The sequence below is a fragment of the Patagioenas fasciata genome, chromosome 3 (assembly GCF_037038585.1).
Source record: "Patagioenas fasciata isolate bPatFas1 chromosome 3, bPatFas1.hap1, whole genome shotgun sequence".
NCBI lineage: Eukaryota > Metazoa > Chordata > Aves > Columbiformes > Columbidae > Patagioenas > Patagioenas fasciata.
In genome coordinates, this window is record NC_092522.1 from 22,125,072 (window position 1) to 22,142,569 (window position 17,498).

General features: G+C 40.9%; 1 protein-coding gene across 1 annotated transcript in view; it reads right to left on the minus strand.

The window, feature by feature from the left end:
* Window positions 1-17,498, minus strand: part of LOC136100192 (ALK tyrosine kinase receptor-like) — a 339,835-nt gene that overhangs the window by 233,544 nt on the left and 88,793 nt on the right. Inside the window, exons 3-4 of the mRNA XM_065835062.2 lie at window positions 16,353-16,472; window positions 4,893-5,057 (exon numbers count right to left, since the gene is read on the minus strand). Of these exons, the coding sequence (XP_065691134.2) occupies window positions 4,893-5,057; window positions 16,353-16,472 (285 nt within the window). The remainder of the gene's footprint in view (window positions 1-4,892; window positions 5,058-16,352; window positions 16,473-17,498) is intronic.

Below are 17,498 nucleotides of genomic sequence, written 5' to 3' on the forward strand. Positions count from 1 at the left end.
GTTTTAGAACTTATGTAAGAGCTTTTCAACTAATCAGTGGCTGGTTAGGACACTGTCCTCATTCATCTCCCTCTTCCCTGCCATCCTTCATGAAAGTTTAATCTACATTTTCCATTAAGGAGTTCTCTCAATTGGTGTTCATGTTTGCAAGGTGGTTAATTACTTTTATGATTCTTATTTGAAATGGTGGTCATACGTCCCCAACTTACCTCTTCAGCCAGAATTGTTATCAAGTAGCTGCATATGTTCGTGGTCCTGAAATTTTCAGATAACGGAAGCAGAATTTCACTTGCTTCATCTAAATCACAAGATTTAAAAAAGGTGCAGGCAACCCACTTGCATCACCATAGTCGGGAGTGGTCAAGCCTCTAATTCTTCAAGTTTAAAACTGCATTTATGGTTGGAAACAGACCATTCTGACATTTGATCAAGCACAGATCTGGATCCAGTCTGTATGTACTTGTTTTGGGTCCAGCTGCTCCTCGTCCTTCTTCCTTAAACACACAGGATTAACTTTGTACTAGTGGTTTCTCTATTCCTTGTAAAATTTGACTGGGAAAGAAACCATGAGTGTGTTCCCAGGTCAGGGACCACAACTATTGCCCTCCACAAGTCCGTGGGCAACACAGCAAAGCAATGGTGCTGACAGGACGCAGAGCCGGTGCCTCTCTAGGGCAAGGAAAATACAAGCACTGCAACAGGATAGCAGGAGAGATGAATTCTGGAAAGGCACATTTTGTGATGGATGTTAAACCATCTGCTACTGTATCCGAGAGGCACCCATAGCACAGAAAACCCTGGGTTTGAATTGAGAGTTGGGAGGCACAGTATTCATGGCCAGTTTGACCTATCTCGGCTTTATCAGAGAGGCAAACGACTCTTCTATTTGAGCAAGACAAACACATACGCCCACACAGCTGCAAAGTGCAACTTCCTTGGTCTACAAATTCCGTCATTCTAACTGCAAACTGCGTTGTCGAACCTGCCTCCCCAGGAAATACTGCCACAGTTGCAAGATCTCCAGTTCCTCATATTTCATTACGATAGACTGCAGTACGTTTGCTGGTATAATATATTATGAAGGACCATAAATAATTAAGAATTAATCATACTTGTCAAAATAAATAAATGCAGTCAGTGATGCAGAATGCTTGAATATTTTATAGCATCTTTTTGCTTATTCATGAATTAAAAAAAGTCTAGTAATCCACAATGGATTGCCTTTTCTTTACAGCACACATGGGCCTGATTCAGATCCCAACATCAGAAGTTTTCCTGTCAATCTTTAGCACATGAGTGGAATTTTAACCCTAAATTTCTGATCCTGGAGAAAGTTACATAAGCTTGACTCAGAAATATTAGTAACTCCAGGAGATCTTCATGTACTGGGCAGGGCCTATCTCATAGATATACTGGTGATTCTATCACCCCCTTACAAGATGAGGGAGAATGGAAGAGAGTGAAGTGTTTTAGCACAAAATTTAAAACAAAACAAAACAAAACAAACCCCACCAACCATACACAAAGTGCCTTGACAGCCTCCCTTCTAGAGATCTCTATAGACAGATAGTTCTTCCTACCAAATACTCAATATTTTTGCATGGTTCAATACCATTTCCAAGGCTTCAACAAAATTGCAAATAATATTAAATATTAACTTAAATAGCACCTTTTCCCTGACTCCAAGTTGGTCTGAAACCCTCTCCTTTTTCGAAGACAAGAAAATCTGGGCTGGGAGGTGAGAGAGGGACAGACCACCACACCAACCCTACCACCAGAGACCAAAGATCCAGACATCTGTCTCTTAAAATAGATAGGTGTAGGTACCTAAGAAAGAATATATGAACAGGGAGAGCAAACAGTTGTACTTCCCCACCCTTGGCCCTCAAGGAACTCAGTAGATGTAACTATTCTTCTTCCCTCCACATACCCTGTTAATTTGAACACTCATAGGAGGCTTTAGCACCAATAATACTATGTGGAAAAATGTTCCACAGTTTTACTGTTAGTTACATACTGAAGGATCCCCTTTTGTTTTGATCCTGACATCTACTAACTTAATCTAATGCTTTCCAATTCTGTATTAGAAGAAATAATGAATATTCCTTCTGTACTCATCTTTTTGGTGATTTATGAAGTCTTGGGAGTTTATAAGCTTTATGTATCTTTTATAAAGATTTTATAATATTCTGTGATTTTTATGAAACTCTGCCATGCATTCCTTTAGATGTCTCTTGCAAGCAGGGTAGCCCTAGTTAATTTAAGTGTTCCTAAAAGACTACCATTACATACTTTAGATCATCCTTGTTTCTATTATTTTAATAACTTTCCCAGATCTACTAAATGATTTTTGATGCACAGGAACCAGAGCAGAATGCTGTATTCTAGAGACAGCTTCCCCACACATTTATATTATAGTATATTGTTCCTATTTTCTACTCTCTTTTCAGTAAGTCCCAACATCCCATTTACTTTGTGACTGCTACTGAATTGATGTTTTCACAGCTCTATTCTTACCCCAAAATCAGCTTCAGTGATTTAAACCAGCTCAGAACTTGTCCTTACATGTGCCAAACTCTGATTGTTTCTCCCACCACTCAATTAAAAAAATCTAAACTAAATGTCAACTGCCACTATTATCATTTTAAGCATTCTTTTGCAATTCCTTGCAAACCAGACCTCCAATCTCCTACCCTGAATAATTTCACATCAAACCTTGCCATCTCACTATCTGTTCCTATTCAGAAGATCAATGATTTGTGTGACACCACATGCTGAACACGTCGAGTGGAGCACTCAGATGTGACCACAATCAAATGCTGAGACACCTGAAACTAGTTCTTCCTCTAGGTAGCTTAATTCATGCTGATTTGTTCTGATTCCTTGAGGCTGAGCCGTATTGTGCTGTGGGGGCAGGGTAAAAATACAGGAGTTCTTCCAATGTCTCTCTTTGGAAGATCTACCAATGATTTCCTACCAAACCTTTTACAGAAACTTACATGAAGCACAATGAATCATACCCAAGACATTTGTCTCCAGCAATGTCTTGACATGACTCAATAGCCAAGTGACAAGGATGAGCTAAACCATCCCAAAATCTAGTTATGCTATCTGTTTATCTCTGTGCATTACTGTCTGCAAAGGAGGTGAAATGAGATTGAGATAATTGGAAGTACAATTTGCAGGAAACAGTGGGGGTTGGAATTACTGTGCTTAATTATTTCAGATTGAAACAGACCACACAACTATCTGTGCCAAGTAGCTGTAATTAAAGTGATTTAAAATAAGGAGATGCTAGCTCCAAGTCTTGATTTTCAAACAAGTCTTTATACACACAAGAGTCAGAGTCATCTATGAGTTGCAGACCTACAGCTCTCCTGAGGGCTTACTAGAAATTTACCGCTATGTTCAACATGCCTGATAATTAAAAAAAAATAACAATTAAAAAAATCACCTCAAACAACCCACCCTGGCATGCCACAGATCTAAATGCATTCAACCAATGTGACACAGGGTACTTGCCTCTTGGAATAGGAGAAAGTAGTAGAAGACAAGCTTCAGCCTAAATTGCCTACATTCAAATGCCATCTTGACACTGGCTACCAAGAAAAGGATCCTTTCACTAGCAGCTTTCTGTACAAGGGGCTTCTTGAATCAGGAACTGTAAACAGACTATTGAATTAAATAACCAGTGATGAATGTATTGTGCAAGAATTCATCTGATCTTTCTTTAAACTTAAGCATACTTCTGGCCTCCATAACATTAATTCATGCATCTTATTACCACAGTTTATTCAGGTACTACATCAAAAATATCTCCTCTTGCTTGCTCTATACCCAGCACACACTAACTTCACAGCTGCTTCCCATTGCTCTTCAATGTACATTTTTTATAGACCTCTACATCCCACCATGGTAGACAGAATAAATAATCTTTGTCTGTTCAGTTTTTCCTCATACAGAAACTTTTCCATGTCCCTGATAATCTTTGCTGTCCTTCCTTATACCTCTGTTTTTTAGCCTGGATAAAGCTTGTAGCCCTAACTCCTCCATTTCCATTTTGTAGCTCCATTCTTATCAACACCACCTGACCCTTGCAGGCAGAGACTTCAAGTAGGTGTCACTAACAGCAGAAAGGATGTTAAGAACTTTTCTTCTTTCCCAAGATTAGAAGAGCACAAATACATCTAAAAATCTTTTTAGAACTTACAATCTTAATGAAATATGCTGGTGTTCACAGATATGATCATGAGCACGAAAAATAATTCAAACAAACTGAATTTTCTCTGAAGGAAAGGGAAGAGTCTGTTGCACTCCTCTCTTTTCAGGCTTCTCTGCTCTCTTTAGATACTGGAACTTGTCTATTAAGGGCAAAATCCATCTTTTGATGTCTTACCAAACAGAAAAGCTAAGCCTGGGATACAAGGACATTGCCTAAAATGGTCTCCAAATAAGCAAGCAGTACACAGGACCTAGAGCAGAGGTAAAACCAGACTCTGTTTTATTCACCTCTTCCAAACACTGAATGACCTTAAACACAGGCATCATAGTACTGTTCTCATACAAATACCATCCAGGGCATGCGTCAGCCTAATTCACATTTTACACAATACTATATTTGATATTTTGCTTCCCGTATGTACGATGCAGATTGCCTTTAGTCAAAACCGAATATTTCAAGTGCAGAATGACTCCCTTTGTCACTCCGCATTCATTGCCTGCTGCACTAAAAGGATTGCAGACATCTTAAGTCTTTTAGGAGGACATGTTTGTTTGGGTGGAGTTTTGGGGTTATTCTGTTAGAGATTTTTTGGGGGGATGGGAGTGAGGGGGTGTTTTTCAAAAAAACCAACCACTACACTGAAGGCATTACATAGTTGTATTCATCTTACCTTTAGGTGTATTCTCAGAATGATCTCTCTCTGGCCCATCCAGGATACTTAGCTGTGAAATCTCCTCTGCACTCAGTCTGAGCCAGGCGTTGTTGGGGGTTTCCTGATCTTTTGAGCTAAAGGAATATTCCAGCTCACAAGGGGATTCAAAATTGCAGTCAAATACTGGAAAAAGAAAACAGACATAGAACACACCAGGTTAATCAAATCCAGTGCTGGAAGGTATGTATACACACTCATTTCACACTTTAGTAAGTTAGGGCTTGCTTTTTTCCATAATGAGGAAGAAAAAAATGGAGGAAGTCTCTAAACAGACAGACAACAAAGTGTCTGAAATGGACTGCACAGAGAGGTTCTTCATGAAGGTAGCAGCAAATCAAGAAGGCTCAAGAGCCAGTAATTCCCCTCCAGGACAGACACAAGGGCAGCACAGGCTAAAGCAGGGAAAGACATCACCTAGACTAAAGGGAAACAGCTGCGTCAGTTGATAAAACAGGAGAGAAAACAAATCTCTTCAGGGATGCTGGTTCAAATTGAACCAGGACCACTACAGTGCAAAGACCACTAACATGGTTCAATAGTGATGTTCCATCTGCTTGAGCACAGGACTCTGCAAAGCACGTCATGTACCCTGGCCATATGGGACATGCTGGTAGCCATGGGGACTGTACCCTGCAAAGAAACCTTCTGACCCCCTGGGTCTGAAATGCTTCACTGAGGCAGCAGAAGCTTGATCTGCTGCTGCAAAACTTCAGCCTCCAGGCAATACAGCCAGCACCTGCCTCCAACACAGACAGTGCTTTTTGACGTGTTTCTCTTTCAGAAACCAATTACCCTGCTGGTGCAACTATGATTCACTTCCCAGTGTCCAATTTACTACCACACCATAATTCAAGTCGCTTAACACAACATGCAGTGATAACCTGCACCGATTTTAATCATCGAGATTGCTAAATTTTCTGGAATGCCCTGTACACGTGTGCTTTTGTCACCACAGTCAGCACTCAACACAATATTTGGTAACAGAAATAAACTATTTCTGACCTAACTCAATGTTTCTGAAAAGGCTAGATCTATTTGAAAAAGCCCAACGAAATAATCCAGCTGTTTCTTGGAGTCTTCTACACCGTCTACTGTCCTGCACCAGCTATGCAAGCAGAACAAATAACCTGAATTAACATTAGTCAAATTAACTATTTTTTTAAACTTCAATTACATTCTCTATTAAACATCTAATGTCTTCTTAGCGTGCACAGATTTATGTAGTTCACCCTGTTCTCCTGGTGATAGAACATTTTCTAATCTGAAGGTTAATACTGTTGCCCTCTCACTATACTTTTCCCAGCTAATTTGCCTTTTTAACAGCAAGCTTGAAGGAGCGAAATCTATTCTTCCAGTTTATATTTGATTTTCTTAATCAGGTGCTTTATCATTCACTCAGCATTTTGAATGCTTCACTACACCATATAATGTAAGAAATCCATATACACCACAAGCAGCAGTAACAAGGATCATATATATTTCCTTAAATTTGAAGGCACAAGTCGCTACCTTCTTTAGGCTTCTATGTTACCAATACAAACATCATGATACATGAAGCACACTTCAATTTAGGCAGCAGGGAACAGTTTACTACTGCAGTATCATACCCAAACTTCAGACTACTTATCTCTAGTCCTTTAGATGTTCTTTAAAAAAAAAGAAAAACCTAACATTTTTTGAACCCTGAAAAGTGTTAAGAGTCTATTAAACTTTGTATCAAAGCCCAAATAGACTAAAGAGCAACTCAACACTAATTACATGTTATAGAAGATACATCATCATTACTGTGTAGTTTAGTTATGGGCAACACCTCGAGTAGTATGTGCCTCAAGGCATCGTCAAAAAGGAGGGGAGGGGAAGAAACACAGCTCATGCAAAGTCTTTTGACAGAACCCACAGAAGAACAGAAGGGAAAGCTCAGGCCAAGGACAGCACACGGCAAGAGCAACTGTTTCAAATCAACTATTTAATTATTTATGGGCTTCTCTACTCCACCAGTCTCTCCTATTTTCATGAGTTTTCCAGCAGTGACTGCTTGCTCTCACTCCGGTCCCACCCAGAAGCCTAGGTGCTCCCTTGCCCCCAGGCAGAGAAGCCCTTCATAGAATCATAGGATGTCCTGAGTTGGAAGGGACCCACAAAGATCGTCAAGTTCAACTCCTGTCCCTGCATATGACAACCCCACAGTTCACACCATGCGTCTGAGAGTGTTGTCCAGTCTCTTCTTGAATAAAATCAGGCTTGGGACCATCCACGGGGTTCTCACATCTGCCTTGTCGGTCGTCACCCTGCCACTGATCACAGTGCCCACAAGCACTCCACAGCCCCCTCAGCTCCCCCATTCAATCTCACTTTCCCAAAACTCCTCCTCGAAAGAAAGCTATCAATGGGTTGTGGAGCCGTTAAAACAGCATGCCTCTGACCTACAACTGGGACAGCTTAATTGGGGCATGTGATTAAATACCAGCCATCACATTTAGTGTAATGACCCCTGCAGACAACTAAAGCCTCTGCCTGAAGGGGGGAAAATAAAGGAAAAGATGCAAGTAGCAACACCATTTCCTTCCCTTGCAATGAACAGCCTACGGAAAAGCAGACATGATCCAACATGCCTGTTGTGGTCAAGCTGAATGGCCTTTACGATTCCTTAGTCTTTCAAAGAGGAGGAGACTGCTTAGCTCATACCTCTGAGCATGTCTCTGATTTAATTAAAACATATTTGCATCTTTTACAGAACTTGACAGCCCCCTCACATCACCAGAAGACCTGCAGTATTCATAGGCTCTTATTTAAATTAATCTCATATCAGACAAAAATTTCAGTGCTTTTATCCTATTCAGTTCATAGAAACTACAACAAAGAAATACTATCTGATGCAACACAGCAAGGACTATGCAAACAGCACCCAGTCTTCCAAGCCTAACGTTAACTTCTTACCCTCAGGCTTTCCATCTTCCTTAATGTCCTTCACTACTGACAATGTAATATACTTTATAAAAAAAAAGCATTCTATACAATACATACATATTTTTTTCACTGATAAGCTGCTCTTGTTGTGGTAGCTGCTACAAGACCATATAAACCACACTTGCAAATACAGAACCTTCACAATATTTGAACTGCTGCCACAAATCACCTGCCACTTTTTATGCCTCTGTATAGAAAAATGGTCTATCTCCTTCCTTTTTTACTTTTGTCTTAATATGTTCAAATACGACACACAGTTTATTTTTTTCTTGCCCAGTTAAGCATGTAAAGAAGCAGCTATATGCCTTTGGAAGCTGAATAAAAGCCATTCTGTGCTTTTCTGAAAAACAGCAGACACTGCACGAAAGGTAATTAAATCTAACACAACTTTTACAGATTATTTTTTAAACCTACTGCCAATGTAAATTGACAACATACAGAGCTTTAGGACTTGAATAGTGTGCTTAGTCAGTAAAGCGGAGATTTTTGTGATTTTTGGTGGGTTTAAAAAAAAAAAAAATCACAAAGATTTATATCCAGTGTATGCATTTATGTCATAGGTATAGACATTATAGACCCTAGAGGGTCTATAAGAATTTAGGTTCTAGCAAATTGCAAAATCTCCTTTTAAAGATATTGAAAAAAAATGACCAACCCCTTGTCCAACACTCTTTTGCATCTGCAATCACTGGACACTAAGAGAGACAAAACAGTTAATTTATTAGAAGTCTAGTTCATCATCATTACACCTTTAAAGAGGAAACAAAAGTGATGATTACAATCAAATTAAGGTAAACATCTGTTTAAGAAAGGCTATAGACAATCGTTTCAGTTTCTGGTATGTACGAAGATACAGGTTACCAACCATAGACTGAAAAGTAAATTAAGCTACTACCTGATTGAAAAGACAGTAGAATCCATGTGTCTGTCTAATGACATTAAAATCTTGCAAGTGCTTCAATTTATTTATTTTTAATCAACATGCCTAACAGCAATAATTTGCACACAAACACCTAAAATATCGAGCAACTACAGCTGTTTCAATTAAAATGATTAGAGTTTTATAATAAACAAATGACTTAAAACAGTAGTATAAATAATAAACCAAAACACAAATATCTGCAGGAAATAACCTTTTTTATTGCTGCAGGTCAGATTATAGATTATTCACTCTTTGGACCATCTTAGATAATTTGTGTAACCACACATCACAGAAACATGCTTTATTTAGAACGAAAATAATCTCATTTAAAGAGAGATATAAAAAGCCTATTCTTTTTAAGAAACTATTCTGATTACCCTTTCTTCAGCTGCCCAACAACAGATGAGGTTTACTTGCTTTAAACCACATCTCCTTCTGACCGCAAAAGTCTCACCAGGAGGTAATTCCCTCTTAGATTGCTCCTTCCTAGTTCTACATGTGTCTGACTTTAAAGGGTCCCTTTCATCCTTGGTCTGCTGACTCTTACAAATCACTACTCCTTCATTACACTCAGCTCGTCATCCCTTTGAAAAGGTGTGGTTACTTTCTCACCTCACTATGGCAGACAAGGGAGTGGGTAGAAGTTCTCTGTTTGCAGAAGGGCCAGCTTAGAGGTGTACATCCTAAGTGGCATCTCATCAGCTTGAACATGACTAATTTGTACTACATTTCAACAAACAAGTGTAGAATGTAGAGGTCACTTCCTCTGACCAAAACAGGACCACAACCTCCTTCAACAACACACCTCCTCCAATGGGCACCATTCGCAACAGCAGTACAGAAACAGATGAAATATTCTTGTGCAGGATGTCTTTTCTAATACAAATATTGACAGATATTCCTTGTGGAGGAGACATAATTTAAATTGTATAGTAGAGATGTGCTCTGCTGAGTGAGCTTTGAGACCTCCATCAATACCCACTAACCTCTATTATACTCATGTTATAAGGCCTATAAGCTTTTAATTTATGACAGGGAAATGACAAATTGATTTTCCAGTTATTAATCCTAGGGACAGAGTCAGTTCCTCAAGCCTTCTCCGCATTCCCTCTGGGTAGAGAAGGGCACAAGGCACTCAGTCTAAGGGTTTCAATTGCCTCATCAGGGCCTTCTGAATTTCTATCCACCAATACAGGGGTCCACAAGTGGGGTGATACAAGGAAGCCTGCAGCGGTAAGTATTTCTCCCCGAAAATGGAGCATAAATAGGAGACTCTGTGCCCTCCGGCTGTCAGCTCAGCAGCCTGCTGAACACCCAGGAGGACCTCGTGGAAGAAGACACACCAACTCCAGGCCAGGCCCTGGGAAGCGACCGTTGCCCCGCTGGCACAAAGAAGGGCTGAAACTCTTTGCAAATGGATCCCTAATGCCACCCTCCCACTGTGCAGCTGGAGGTATCAGCTGCGATTTAAAATAAGTGAATCCACCACAGGATGGAAAGGTATGGAAAAAAAACACATCGGAAAGGGAAAAGGTGTCAGCGATCACGCAAATTAAAGAGGAAAAACAATTGTGGGGTTTAACAGCCCTGTTCCTGCTGAGAAAGCAAGCCTGAGGAGATATTTTCAACTACGTCCTTCCATTGACCAGCACTGAGACAGGGCAAACTGGCGCATTTTACGGAACAGTGTGCAACCTGTATCCCCATGAGGCACCTCAGGCCCTACTACCCGTAGCAAGTGTCTGCACTGACAGTAGCTGCCTGGTGTTGGGCTGCTGCTCCAGCAGCTGACACACGAGAGCACAGCAGCATGACATGGCAGGGGAGGGTCTGGGGAGGCTCTCGAGGAGGCCCATGTCACCACTCCACACAGCAAAGTTTTCAGTCCGTCCCACCTGATGCGCCTCTGTGACCTGCAGGTGAAGTGGTGAGGAGAGCAGCTGGGCAGGGCAGCAACCGCTCTCCCCGCCCTGAGACCTGCCTGTGTTCATTAGGGGCCTCCTAATAATTTAATGCTACTTAACACAAGCAAGCTTATCACTCTGTGTCCTTCTCCTGCACCAGCAGGTCTTCACGTACGCTCCCCCGACCCCGAATTTACTGCCAGGAGCAGCTCCCTGGCCCAGCGCGCTGATGTTGTGTAGGGAAAGCCTCTCCACACTCTCCCTGAACAATGCCCAGCCTGCTCAGCCTTGTGCCACCACAGCACCTGTTTTGTGACCCTGCGGGCCGGGCTGAGCGGAGCCCCAGCCAAACCCCAGAGCCCGGTGAGGCCGCCAGGCCCTCACCTGGGAGACAGGGACATGCCCTTTTGGGAAAGCAGGATGTGGAGGAGGACAGGAGATGTCCCGGTGGGGCCTGGTGAAGCCGAGGGCCAAGCACAGGGCAAGCTGGTGGCCTGCCTGGGGAGCCCGGGGGGTTCCCTCATGACAGAGCCTTTAAATGGATCCTCTGGGGAGTGAGCCACAGCAGGATGGGCCACTGCTTCGAGAAAACGGCAATAATGCAACCATTCATTTATTTGTTAAGAGAAATCTTTAAAATGACAGCATATACTTTATATCCACCCAGCTCCTTGGCGTGCACCACAGACTGAATCACCACAAATCTCTGACAGCTGCTTTGTTCAGTGGAAATCAAGCTACAAAGAAGAGAGCCAAGACTCCTTTATCAATCAATTACAAGCACAGTTTTTCAAGACAGTTACAGAGAGAGGTGTGAGGAGAACAACCAGCAATAGCTCTCATTTCATTCCTCCTGCTCTAAGAAGTGACAAAGCTCATCCTCCACATAAGAAATATTTGTCCACCAAGTTTTCCATGCGTGCAGCAGAAACAATAAATGAAAGTGCATTTCTAATGCCAGTTCTGGCCAAAGACTGAAGTACTGACTAACAGCGATTGTTAGAAAACATGCTCCAGCTGGTTCAAAACACTAGTTGGATGAACTGTCATATTTTGACAGTTCATACAAAGGACCTCTTGCATGAAGTCTGAGAGGTCTCTAGAGACAATGAATACTTGAGAGACAGGGAGAAAAGACATTTCTTTTCTTACTCTATGTTACTTTCTTATTGAAAAAATTTTGAGCTGTCATTGGCATATTATCTGCAGATGCAGGAGGATATAAGGAAAATAATAACTTGAAAGAAAGTAAAAATTTCTCCCCAATGAGATTTTCTTTCTTATTTCTTGCTTAGCACAGCCTTCAGTTTAGCTAGGCATATGCTGCTTTTCCTGTGATTTTCCTCCCCCTGCATTTCAGCACTATTGTGTGTGACAAAAATACCATTTAATTGTTAAACAACAATTCTTGCATGTGTATATGAGGTCACAGCACCTACTGTTTTATATGGAGCAATTCTATTAATCTGGTGTAAAAAACTGCTGTTAATTGAAGTCTTGCTCTACTATATTTATAACATTACTTCCAAAACTATGTTGGAGTACTTTTAAGCTTGCAAAAAGGATGTGTCTGAATTAAGGTAGTACGTCACGTTTGCAACTTCTTTACTAAGAAAGCATTGATTCTTTTTGCCTCTGGGACAAAGTATTATTCTCCTCATTCCTCTCCTGACTTTATCTCACCTCCCAAACAGGAACTTGTTGTAACAATTAGTTCCTATCGATGCATCTCACTATGCCATGTTGAGCCAAGCATCATGATAGCTTAATCATTCTGAAGATGTCAGTATTAGTCTGATTTGTTGTAGATTTATAAAACAAGTAGTCACGGGAACCTAACTGTAACATGAATTCATCTGGCTGGTGCCCTCTTTCTCTCTGTCTTCCCTTTTGTTTGATGTTCAGGCTCATTGAGTTTCATGTCAGCAGTGTCTATCTGGCATCCAACTCACATGAATGAAATGGTATTTTGAATGCATGCACATGAGTATTGCAATTCAGCAAATTGCACATGACCTACCAGAGAAAAAAAATTAATAATCCGACACCTTGCTGAGCAACTGCTGTGCCACTGAGCATCAAATACGCAGTGAGAATGGCCACACGGAAAAATTAGTCTAATGCATTATTTTTTCCTTAACAAACCCAATTCAGGAAATCATGAACTCATCACAGATGACATTCCATTAGAAAGTGTAAAAAAAACCACCCAACAACCCTGTCAAATTAGTTTTCTGAAGACACAGAGCTAGGTGAAGTTATTAATAAGTTGTTAATTAAGGCCATCCTTTGGATTATGCTTTTAGTACCTATTAAATCAAAGCTGTGAATAATTATGCGCTCTTGGAATGTATGTGCTCCTCTGCTGAACTCACTTTTTGTAGACATTTTTAAGCACACTAATAATTTGATAGCCAAATTTGCTACTTCCCCCTGAGTTTTAGTCCCAGTTAATTTTGGAATCCAAAACACCACTATTTCCTAAACTTGAGGGGGGAGGTGGGGGGAGGGCAACAAAAAAAATCTGTAAACTATATTGCAGAAATCTGACACAGTCCAAGAGAAGTATTTCTGTATTTTGCACAAAGCTGGTTCAGAACAGCCAAGGAGTTCAGTTGCTGCTGGGGTATCTGGCAAAGAGATGCAAAGGTAGCATGGCGGCACAAGTAGAATTTAAAAGCAAACATCATCTCCTGTTTCCCAAAAGGTCCAACATGACAACCCTTATGCCTGTTGCTCTTCTTTGAAAACAGAGTTTAGATGAGTTGAATTGCATTTGTTTTTTTCCCAGCTGGTAGCACTTTGTGCAGTTGCCACCATACCCTGCCAGGATCGTGTTCCAGGTTGAGGGGTGTTGACTGGCCTGGTGGGATGAGAAGGATGGGGCAGAGAGGGGTATATTAACTGCGTGAAGGCTTCCAGGCCTTAAGGGGTGCCCGCTGTCTGCAACCCCTCTTAGAGAAGCTTAATGGATTTCTTACACAACACCTATGCAGAAGAGAAAATGAATATTCAACCAACCAGGACAAGAAATGAAATATGTGGCTGGGTGCTGTTAATCATGTAAGCCTCAGGACAGAGTTCCATCAGGGCTGCAAATGGGTGATTAATATGCTATCGTAAGTCCATGTATGCAGAATGCATTAAAAGTTTGTTCTAGCCACAGGAAATGGTCTGAGTGTACCTCAAAGAGAATAAAAGAAAACACAAAAACATTTAAAGACCTGTCCTGTCCTGCAGGCTGAATTCCCAAATAATTTTGACTTCATGTGGGGTTTTTTTAAGTCTTTATTTTCTGAAAGACAAGTGGATTTTGTATCTTTCAGGTGGTGGATGATTAATCAATGCTCAGATAGAGACAAATCTAGAAACCCCTATACAAAATAGAAAAAAAGGTCTTGTGAATGCATCACTCTCAAGTATCCTGTTGTGCCAGGGATTACCTATTGGGATTGCTGCATATAGTTTCAAAGATATCATCAAGCACTGCTCCTGCCAGAACTACTAGAGGCAGTCCATCAGGACTTTTAATTCTGAGCGTAGAAACAGGGAACTTAGTTTGGCAGAGGAGAGGGACCCCACATTTCCATTTGCTCAGCCTTTCAATCAAAGACGTTTCTCCAATAGTGGAACATGGGAAAAAAAGTAATTAAGACAACTATTATTGGCCCACTCCAGCAATGTCAGCCAGTTAATTAGATGGGTCCCATCAGGTGATTAGGCAAAGTTTTGATGGAAGTTTTATAGAGAACTCTGTAATCTTAATCATGCTGGGAGCAGCGAGGAAAGCTTCTCACAGAAGAGGAGAACACTCTAACAGTGAAGGACTGATGGGTTTTATTGCTGCTAATGATTAATTGTGGGATTTTGAACTAACCACTTGATCAGGAGGCAGAGGTGGTCTCAGGACAAGGTTACTCGCTTAGAGCTTGGATGGTCTTTGTCTTCTGCCTCGCTCTGCTGAGTCCTTGTGTGACCTTCACAGAGCTGCTCAGAATCAGCTGCTGAAAGACACCATCCATCCCTGTCATGCTCATAACAGTTCTGGACAGAAATCTACATCCCTGGGAAGTTTACTAATAAATATTCAGGTGTGTATAAGCTGCATGTATGCAGAGGAATAGAGAGAAGTTTTAAGAATTGCCCTTTTAGGCTCGGGCTGTGCTTACAGGCTCTACTCCACATCCCCACAGCAGCCCCCTGCACATGGCATACCTGAAGTGCAAGGACATATGTCCCCATAGCAATGCGATGGCATGTTCCAGTCTGAAATGCATGACTTGAGGGCTACTCCCACCCTTTTAATTTAAAAGAGGTTCTGCCAACTTTTGGAAACATTCAAGTGCAAAGTTAGGGAAAAAAAAAAATACTCCTTCCCATCTTCAAGATTCTCCAGTAGCTCAAGGTACGTGTCCCACATTACAACTACTGAGGGAGAAAACGTTTTAGACTTGTCCTGAGTGAAGACTGTATTTTGTGCAACACCTCATCAAATTTCTGCCTTTCCTTGCAAAACAGATGGTTGGGATATGGTAGAATTTGGTCTTGTGAAACCAGCTAAAATAATAATAAATCATTTCTGCTTAGATGCAGTACATTTATCTCCATGTGATGCTGTCAAATGGAATCAATGCTTCTAGGTTTTAAGAACAAAGACTTCCCTTTGAATTGTATTACTGAGAAACTGAAAGAGTTTAGGAAGAAGTAATAAAGGATAAATTAAAAATCATCCTTGCAACTTCTGAGAAAGCCAAGTGAGGGAAAAAGATTGTACTACCGTCCCTTCCAAAACGAAATTGGTGTGTCCTCATCGTTCAAACAGATACAACAGCTAGGAGCAGATATTGTATGCCAGTAGAAAGAATATATATTGCACACATAAAAGGCTGCAACATAAATTTGAAGAAATATGGGACTCCTTCATACAGGTAGGTCAAACTTTTCCCTCAAGCAGATAATTACAGGCTTGGGGTGAGTAAATCTTATTAGCCTCTCAGCACCTTATCTCCCCTCATAGAGACTGGTAGTAGATATATAGTAGATATATTCTACTTCAGTCACTTTCTGGATTGCATATTAGATATTGCCTTATGCAGTCTGGTCCTAACTATGACCATAGTATTTCACAGTGGAATGGCTGTGGTTAGTCAGTAAATAGGTCATACCAGAGAAAAGACAAAAACAGATTCCCAGATTTTGGAAGGGATGGGAACTACAAAAGGAGATGTCAAGAAAAAATAGGTTGGATACACACCTCTTCTTTTTATATCATCATTGGATTCCAGCACAGCACCCTAATGTTACAGTCAGGGACCTTGTTTGTGAGGGAACAGGGCAGGCTGGACTAGCCAAGGCCACCAAGCACCTCCATGGAAATGGTGATGGGCCAAGGCCATATCAGGACGTCAGGCTGACCCCAGGCTGGACTGACGCGGGGCTCCTGAGCTCATGACCAGGGTGAGGAAATGTCCCAGGGGTGGCTGGGAAGGGGTAGTAAGATTTATTAGTGCCCTCAGGGGCTGATGGTTTGGATACTTTATCATTTGACTTGTTTTGTTTTGCTCCAGTATTATCCATAGGCAATTAGCTACAGCCTCTTGAGGATAACACACAAATGCTACTCACTATGTCGTCCTCTGTGGGAGAAGACAGGGGATGTATCTCTCATGACCCAGGTCAAGTTCCAAGCAGAGTAACCAGGAGGAAGAGGAGGGCTGTTTGCTAGGAGATCAGACGTGCTCAGACCTTTCATAAAAAAAAAGGAAAATAAATGTTATGTATGACATAACTGTTTCATATACTACACATCAAGCACAAAGATCTTAAACAGTTTCATAGACCATATGCAACAAGCACCAATATTCAACTACTTCTCGGTCAGTTCTTCCTTCCTGATACACATGTGCACAGGGAGACAGGAAATAAATTGCTTTACATAGCAAAATTATCACCAACTAGAAAAACTGACAACTTTATTCTCATAGTGATTCTAAGTTCTCCTTGGTCTTTTGGTCCGTTCTGTTAGAAGTTTTGTTAGGATGTGGAGATCCCTACACAGAACAGGCAAACATGTACCAGCTTCTGTTTGACAACCCAGTACATCTCAAGGATGCATTTGGGAACTGGAATACAACAGCGACCCAGGGCAGGTAAGGATCTACACAAACCTGCACTACTTCTGCAAGACCACAATGGTCCTAGAGGTGCAAAGAGAAACAGTATCTGAAATAATATGAAAGGTCAATGAGCAAAGCAGAACTCTGTAAGCTTTGAAACCACAGATTTTCCCTGTGAATGTTTAAGTTGGATTTTCTGAAGATGGCAGGATCTTGAGTATTTTCGTCTCATTTTTCGAGGTCCCCAGGGGAAAGGTAGGATTTAACTTTGTAGAAATACAGGCAGGTAAAACTTGTGTTTGGACGGTTTGTTTGATGGAACAAAATAAATCTCTGGACTGCTGATACCTTCTGATTTTTCAGAGAAGCCACAAAGTATTTATTGTGCAAAAAGAAAATAAAAAGTATATTTTTTGATCTATCAAAGAATATTTTTGTCAAGAACACTATAGTTGCTTACTTTAATTCTTTTAGTTTAGGCGCAATGCTAAGCTTCACTGTAATAACAGCGAAACAATTTGATAATATGTCCCAATAAAAGCCTGGTAAAATTTTCAGTAACAATAGGAATTAACTGACTTAAAGTAATAATTCAGAGTGCTGAAGAATTGTTCTTTTGAATGGATAAATAGTAATGGACAATAAAAGACACATT